The 8,203-nt window shown below is 56.9% G+C and overlaps 1 protein-coding gene across 1 annotated transcript; it reads left to right on the forward strand.

Annotated features, from left to right (window-relative positions):
* The first annotated feature begins 239 nt into the window (after positions 1-239).
* ANGPTL4 (angiopoietin like 4) lies at positions 240-7,327 on the forward strand. Its single transcript, XM_026068979.1, has 6 exons — positions 240-347; positions 932-1,064; positions 5,606-5,719; positions 5,814-5,909; positions 6,234-6,509; positions 7,146-7,327. The coding sequence occupies exons 1-6, from the start codon at positions 243-245 to the stop codon at positions 7,325-7,327; spliced, it is 906 nt and encodes a 301-aa protein (XP_025924764.1). The 5' UTR covers positions 240-242.
* The last annotated feature ends 876 nt before the right edge of the window (positions 7,328-8,203 follow it).

The raw sequence follows: 8,203 nt of genomic DNA on the forward strand, positions 1-8,203 counted from the left end.
CCCACCCGGGAGCACCGGGAGCGGGCGGCGGGGGCACCGGCTCGGGGGGGAGCGGGGGGCCCCCGACCCACCCGGGGGCACTGGGCACGGCCAGCGGGGACCAGCCCCAGGGCACCGGGAGCAGCCCGCGGGGACCGGCCGGCGAGGGGATCCGCCTGCCGGGCTCCGCACGGTGTTTGCAGCACAGCCGGCTGCACCCGGGGCTGCAGGGTTCACCTCTCTTCCCCCCCCCGCAGTCCCTGATGGACGCGCAGAACTCGCGAATCGAGGAGCTCTTGCAGAAGATCAAGCAGCAGCAGTACAAGCTGGACAAGCAGAACCTGCAGATCAAAAGCTTGCAGAGCAAGGTGAGCTCCAGCCTGGCTCTGCAGCGCGGTGGCTGTGGGGTTGGGGGGGGGCAGCAGCCCTGTCCTGCACGCTGTGGGCTTCTGGGACCCCAGCCCCATCCAGTTTCTCACAGCCCAGCCTACACTTGGGCTCTGGCAGAAGTAGCCACAGTGCTGCTGTTACCTGGCTTCAAGGGCTCTGCAAAAGGCATGGTCTTAGGGCCTCATGTAGTCCCTGTGCTGCAGTGTTGATGCAGGAGTAGCAAAAGACCAAAACTGGGAGCTTCTTGAGGTTTTGGGCAGTGAAATGTGAGGAATTAGTGTGTGGGAACTGAGCCTCTCTGGGCTGTTGCCTTTTTGGTTTATCTGCAGAATAAACACATTAGCATGAATGTGGARAAAAACCCACCATTCCTGGTTTTGCCAGCCTCAGATACCTCCTATTTCATGAGCTTTCTGGGCAATTTCAGCCCTAGCTCTGGTCTGACCCCTGTAGCATCACCTTGGTCACAGGGGAGCAGCTGAAGCTTTGGCTGATCAGCTCCCCTGAGCTGAAAAACAGCCGAGCTAAAACTGTTCTGACTTGCCCCCTTTTTTAACCTCAGGTGAATCTACTGATCCCTTTACATCTGAAGGACAACAAAACTCAGTCTCCAAAGTGGAAGATAAACTTGAAGAAGAGCCTCAGCTACACCAACCAAAGCCAGAACGCTAGTGTGGAGTCTGTGCTGCCCCAGAGTGAGTATCTGCACGTGCCACCCTGCTTTTCCTTGCTGGATCAAACCAGCAGCAATTTCATCCCTTCAGAAACAAAAGGGTCAGTTGTCCTGATTCAGGATGTGAGATTTCCTTGCAAGACTAGGGCTTGGGAGTTTGGTCAGAATTGGGGAGAGCTGGAGCATGGGCAGGATCAAGCCTTCTGGTCAGTATTAGTCCAATGGGAATTTAAGGATTTATGTCAGGCAGAAAAATCCCTCTTTAAGAATGCAGTCAAAAACAAAGGAATTCTGCTAGAGGGTATTTGTCAAAGAGGACCTGGGACTGGCAGGTGTGCGGGGGTCGAATGGTGGAAGGAAAGGAGAATCTCTGCTCTCTGGAGATAGGTCTTGTTCACTGCTCTCACTTTTGCCAGATACAAACTGCTTCTCCGTCTGTGTCCTTCTGGAGGAGGGGAAGGGTGTGCTGGACCATGAGCTGATAGCTAGATCCTAGTGCATCCATCTCCCTTGGTGCATGTTTGGGCCCTGTACCTGGGGAGACAAGTATCCCAGCTCTCCTTCTCCTTGGAGAAGGATGCTTAGCTCCAGCAAGCGCCTGGAGAGTGAAGGCATGGAGCCTTGCAGTCCTGGGAAACCTGTGCCAGAACAGGAAAGTGGATATTTGCATCTGGAGCCCCTGGCTCTGACTGGAGCATCCTCTTTGTTGGCAAGCGGGATGGAGGAGCTCCTGTAGAGCGAGGGGGGAGCAGAGCAGCCCGGAGCGAGTGGCTTGGTGGTTGACCCCAGCTGTGCTGCACGCTGTGGCCTCTCTCCCAGACAGGAACTTGCATTCCCGCAGGGTTCACTGGCCAGGAGCAGCTGCTGTCATGTTATGTCAACTMAATCACAGCGCTGGCTCCGGTGGCCGGGGAAGCGTCTGTGCAGCTGTCTGGGGATGTCCAGTTCGAGCCAAACAAACTAAGTAGGGTGAGGATGCGCGGGGAAATCCTGCCCAGGGCTTAACTCGGGGATAGCTACAGGGAAACACATGGTCATTTGTATGTGCTGCCCGGAGCTGTCATCAGGGTGCCTGAAAGCTGGGCTGGCAGAACAAAGAGCCAAAGAGTCAATGCAGATAAGGAGAGAGGTGGAACGTAGTGCTCCAAAATCCTCCTGGTGCTCAGCTCGGCGGGGCTGGCCAGCCCTCAGCAGGGCTGCGGTGAGGTCTCTGTAGGCCAGAGCAGTGTCTAGCAAGCTGGAGAACTGTCTCAAAACTGTTTCTCCCAGCTGTTTCCCTTGTGACTTGCCCTCAGTGGTATCTCTGCTGCTCTGCTCTCAGATCTGGGTTATGCTGAAGGCTGGGAACATGGATATGGGCTAGGTCTCTTGCTATTTAGAGTGACTGGTGTTGAACCCAAGCTGTGCTGGCCGCTCTGTGCTGGCTGGTGGGGTGCTCGGTGAAGCCCTTGCAAAGTGCAGTTGGACACAGCAAGCGGCTGCAGAGGGAGGGTGCAAATTCTCGGTACCTTCTTGTGCCACACGGTCCCTGTCCCATGCGGGGCCCATCTGATGGGCAACCCTGAGCTTCCCCAGCAAGCCAGGACATCCCAGCTCTGTGGGATCAGTGCTTCTGCCCTGCTAGGCCAAGCTGTGAGCTGCCCCTCTCTTGCCTGATCCCTGATGTTGATATCGCTGAAAGAAAACAAATTGGCTTCCTCTCATTACCAAGTAGAGTGAGTTTTCTGGCAAGTCTTAAAGCACAAAATATCTGTCGGGCCAGCCCCGTGCCATCTGCCTGGGAGGCTTGCCTGGGAGGCTTGCCGGCCGCATTCCTAGCCRGGAAGGCTTGTGCCTGAGGCTGCTCCCTGCCCATCCATGGTCAGGCCAACCCGCAATGCCGGCACGGCTCCGGGGAACAGCAAYGAGCTCCACCAGCAGCCTTTTCAGAAAGACCCTTTTATTTGCATCCAGTGAACACAAGTTTTCAGGCCAGAGATGGCACTGGGCCAAGCATGTGAAAGTTGAAGGCTTGGAGCAGCCTGGGGAGCGAAAGGTTTAATCACTTGCAGAAAGAGGATCCACGTCTTTAGGCAGCGCCTGTGCTGCCTGGCAGCCGGCCGAGTAGGGGAAAGGTAAAGCCCCGCTCTCCCCATGGCGCTGGGACTCTCCAAAATAATTGGCTGGGGAGGGGTGAGGAGGAGGCGACGCAAACAGATCCTTGGGGGGAGGAAGTAAGCCGCGGGCAGGAACGCCCTGCCATCTTCAAGGAACGGTGTTTATCCCAGCCTGGTGACCTTTGCGTCATGCCTGGAGATCCTGTTCAGTAAATACGGTGCCATGCCTGGGGCAGCTCCAGCAAGCCTTGTTGATCCAAACTCTTGTTTGGCTAAATAAAGGGGGAGGGGAAGAAAAACATCCCGAGCAGCCGTGAGCTCTTGTTGTTCTGCTGGTGCCATACGGATGTGCAACATGAACTGGAACTAACGAGAGTGTTCCTCAAACAAAACGATTGAGTGGAGGCTGTTCGAGCAGCTGCATCTCATTCAGCTGCTTGAAAGTCCCTGCTGCACCAGGAAAATGAGATAAGAGAGCAGTAGGTTTGGCCAGAGCCCAGAAAAGAAAAACGAGGAACGGGGCCAACTTCTGCACGCTGGAGCCACGTGGCGTACCTGTGCATCAGCAAGGGCGCCCGGGCACCGTCCCAGCAGCTACTGGGAGATAAGGTGGAAGCAGCGGGGAAGCGCGCTGAGAAGGGAGGATCCGACCTCTGGGAGGGCGAGACAGGCAGGTGGTGTCGCTGGGCTCGCTGGTACCGGGACCCTCCTAGATGTCCGCACTGCCTTGCTTTGGGAGCTGGGGTTTCTCCAGCTGTGGAGTCAGGTCTTGTTGGTTGGCAGCTATCACCAAGGTGTTTTTCCTTCCTCCAGGCCCCATTTGGCTTGCCCAGCTGTGCTTGCTTAGAAAGCAAGGATATGGGTGATGCGCTCGGTCTTCTCGGCCTTCTTGGTGGCTTTGTGCATCTTGTTCCTTCATGCAAAATGCCCGTCCTGGGCCCACGTATGGGCTGGCCTGGGTGAAGGCTCTGGGCTGCTCAGCACCCGCTGTCCTGCGGCGCGGCAGGAAGGTGGCCGGCCCCCCCACGCCGTCCCGGCCCCTTGCTGCCAAAGGCCTCGTGCCCGAAGCCGGTGGGCAAACCTCGGGCTCCGAGAGCCGCTCTCCCCAGCACGCTGTGCTGCTGGGGCTGCGGCGCTGAGCCCCGCCGTGCCAGCTCCGGCGCGGCCATGCCGGCCGGTGGCTCCGGGCTTGGGGCTGGGGTGGGGGATGCGAGCGGCTCCGGCTGCAGCCAAGTAAGGGAAAGTTCATCGCGGGGGGGGCACCGGGGACACCAGCCCCCAGCACGGCCSCGGGGGCGCAGGCTGGCGGGGGCAGAGGTTTCCATTTCTGCTCCTTCCCCCCGTCCCTCTCGCGCTGGTGCTCGGGGCAGCTGTGAGCAGCCGACGTCCTTTCCGCCGCTCTGCGCCGGGCTCGGGAAGCGCGTGCGGCCCGTGGAGAACAGACCTGCCTTTGTCTGCGGCCGGGGGCACCTGTCCCAACCCCCCCGGACAAAGAGCCGCTTGAGAGCGCCGCCGCGAGGCTAAAGTCCCCCGCGCGTCCTACCCCGGCCTTTCGCCGTGGGTTTTGTAACAGGTTCCTCCGAGCGAGCGCTCCTGCGTGGACTTTTAACGGCGCTGTTGAAACGGCGCTTTGCTGGCAGCGYGGGGCAAAGTCCCGGCAGGGGAGGAAGACGAGGTGGGAGCTCGGCCCTAGGGCTGACGCCTGCGGGCAGCAGCCCCTTGGCGAACGGGCAGGCGAGCCAGTGGCGGTTTGACCCCGCGCGGTTCATTCCCGCGATGAGCTGCGAATCCTCTGGGATCTGCCCGCTCCTTCCCGGTCAGCGTGTCTCGGGGCAGAAGGGTCACCGCGGCTCCGCTTGGCTCCGTGCCTCCTGGTGTCAGCTGGCAAGCAGGCCAGCAGGTTGCCTGGCGGGCTGGAGGACTCGAGGGATGTCTGGCTTGGACTGGGAGCGGGGGGTCATGTGCTGAACGACTGGCCGGCGTTCCTGACTTTAGGACTTTCTTGCGGTTTCTTTCTGCCCTTGGAGAACACTCCGATGTCAGGGGGTGAGATGGGAAGGCTTCCCCTTGCGTGGGTCTGCCTTCATCRCTGCGGCTACGTCGCTATCCGTTCCTAAGCGGGATGCTGCCTGCCTGCAGCCGGTGAGGAGGGAGCTGGAAAGCTCATGGGGTTTCTCTGTGCTCTCCAGTCCTGGCCCACCAGATCCTGGCCCAATGCCCAGCTTCTGCCTTGGACAGGAGCCCAAGGAGCTAGATTTGGGTAAACTGGAAGACACTGGGGCACTAGCATTTTAACTGCCCTGGTGTCTGGATCTGTCTCCCGATCTTCAGAGCCGCAGTGACCGATGCACGTGCCTGGCTGGGCTCGTGCCCAGGGRTAGAAGTGCTAGGACTGTGATAGGAGTAACCTGTTGAGGAAGTGAAACTCGGGGCACTTGTCTTAACTGCCTTCTCTTTCTTTCCACAGAACTTCCAGAGAATTGTCAGCAGCTCTTCCTGGAAGGGCAGCAAAGCAGTGGTGTTTTCCAGGTCCAGCCCTCTGGGTCTCAGCCCTTCAAAGTCTACTGCGACATGACAGCAGGTAAAGTGGTGGAGAGGCTGTGTGTCCCTCCAGATTTTGCACAGTGGCCTTGCAAATTGTAGCCCTGAAATGATCAAATTCTCTCTTCCCACAGAAGGTGGCTGGACAGTGATCCAGAGGCGTAGAGAYGGCTCTGTGGACTTTGACCAGCTTTGGGATGCCTATAAGAATGGCTTTGGAGACCTTCATGGTAGGTGGATGAYGGCGTCTATCTTCTTATCATGGGATAAGTGGTATCTTAATACAGCACAAGATGTTCCCTCTTGCTGGCCCCTGGAGATCTCCACCCACCACAGCGCAGTGTTGGGATGAGGAGGGGGGAGGTCACTTTTCACAGACCAAGTGTCCTTGCTCTTTCTGACTCTTGCTGTAAGTGCCAGACCAAGTCCTAATGTTGGAGTGTCCTGGGTTGTCCTGTTTAGGGTCCTGCCTATCTCTGGAGCAGTCTGCTCCTCTCTGCTTTGCRCAGCATGTCTGTGTACCTGCAACCAATGCAAACTGTCTTGTGTTTCAGGTGACTTCTGGCTGGGCCTGGAGAAAATACATCACCTTGTCCAAGAAGGAAGATACAATCTCTTGATTGAGCTGGAAGACTGGGAGGGAAATTCCCAGGTGGTTCAGTTTGTTTTCAGCCTTGGTGGAGAGAGCACAGCCTACACACTCAACCTGCTGGGACCTCTGTCTGGAGAGCTGGAAAATGCCATTGGGGACTTCAGGCAGCTGCCCTTCTCCACTCGAGATCGYGACCATGATCTCAAAGCTGACACAAACTGTGCCAAACACCTGTCAGGTCAGTAAAATCTCTTCCTTCCTGAGCAGGCGATGTGTGCCTTCCCTTCTACCTTCYGCTGTTCGGTGCCGCTTGTGAGCACGGGGGCAGAGCCTGCAGGCGAAAGGACTGGGGCTCTGAGTGGGCTGGGACAGGGGCACTGCTACACTAGACACCTTTGGTGTTGAGCCCAGCTTGTTTCCCGCTTCCCTGGAAAACCTGCGGGAAGAATCCTTGGGAGGAGCTGTGCAGGGAACTGGAAAGAAGCTGCAATGAAGGGAAGTCTGTGGTTCAGGTCTTGACCCAAGCATCTGTCTTCATAACAGCTTTGCTGGCTGCCACCTTGCTTGGAAACCTTTCAAGAAAAGTGGAGGCCAGCCCAAAGGCCTGAGATGGGGCTGCTGAAGGGATTGATTAGTCTTTGCATGCAAGCAAAAGAGCAGCAGGGATGTGCTGACAGGGCTCAGTCTAGGCCTGAACTTGTACAAAGTCTGTGCAAAGGTTTCCAGTGCATGGGAACTCCCAAATGTGTACAAGGTCTTAACTTTCCAAAGCACTGGAGTGTGGGGAAAATGTGGGCAGCAGCTACTGTAAACCTGGCTTTCTTTTCTGTCTGGAAGTGCTGTGGATTAACCTGCCTCTGCATTGCCTTGGTAGGTGGCTGGTGGTTCAGCACCTGTGGCCATGCCAACCTCAACGGGAAGTACTTCCGCTCCATTCCCCGCCAGAGGCATGAGCGCAAACAAGGCATCTTCTGGAAGACATGGAAAGGGAGGTACTACCCTCTGAAGTCGACCACCATGAAAATCCAACCCACAGAGCTGGAAGCAGAACCCTAAAGCTGCCGTTTCAGACTTGATCCTCTTCTCTGCGGAGCACAGATGAGCTCCATCACTTGGTGTTTACAGAAAATAACCCCACCCTCCCCGGGAAGTCCACAGAGGACCATTTCTCTTGCTAGTGGCCCTTTAGTGGGCAGTGACTGTGGCATGGCACAATGCAATGATCAGCTTCTCACTGTAGGTAAAACAGCTTTGTGTTGCTGAAGCTCATGGATGAGAGCTCCCAAACCAGAAGAGGAACTGCTGGCAGGGAGAAYCATCTCTAGAGCATGCAGCAGGGGTCTTCAAACCTGCCTTGTGCTGCTGCAGCGAGTTAAAGGCATCTGGTGCTTTCTGTCCTATCTGAACACTTCCATGCTGGTTTTGATCAGCTYGGCTGAGTGCTGAGGCCAGGGAAGAGGGAGGCATATGGAAGTGTTTTGCTGCCCTGGCCAGAACAGTTGGGTACTGGGCTTTGGTGTCCCATCTCTCACCGTTGCTCCCAAATGAAGTTGTATGCACTCTCCTCTGAATGTCCCCAGGCCCTCCTTCCTCCTGCCACCACTGTGGCAGCAATGAGCATCTGACATCTTAATTTTGTATTTGCTGTCCAGCCCCCACTCCAGTGACTTAAACCCAGTGAGAATATGGGTTTTGGTGGGAAAGGCACTTTGGGTGCATGAGGCTCACTTGGCTTCCCTGCCCTCTAAGGCTTCAAAGCCATGTGTTTCTGGCTGTGCTGGAACTTGCCAGGAGCAGCAAAACTCCTTCTGCTCCAGGAAATGATAGGTGAGATCCCACAGCTGATTGCACAGGGGCCACAGGAGATGTTGGAGAGCCTTTCTGGTTGCAGTCTGACTCTTGAGCTCTGCCTGGAGCCCATCGTTGCTGCTG

Source organism: Apteryx rowi, unplaced genomic scaffold (assembly GCF_003343035.1).
Source record: "Apteryx rowi isolate R43461 unplaced genomic scaffold, aptRow1 scaffold_283, whole genome shotgun sequence".
Classification (NCBI taxonomy): Eukaryota; Metazoa; Chordata; class Aves; order Apterygiformes; family Apterygidae; genus Apteryx; species Apteryx rowi.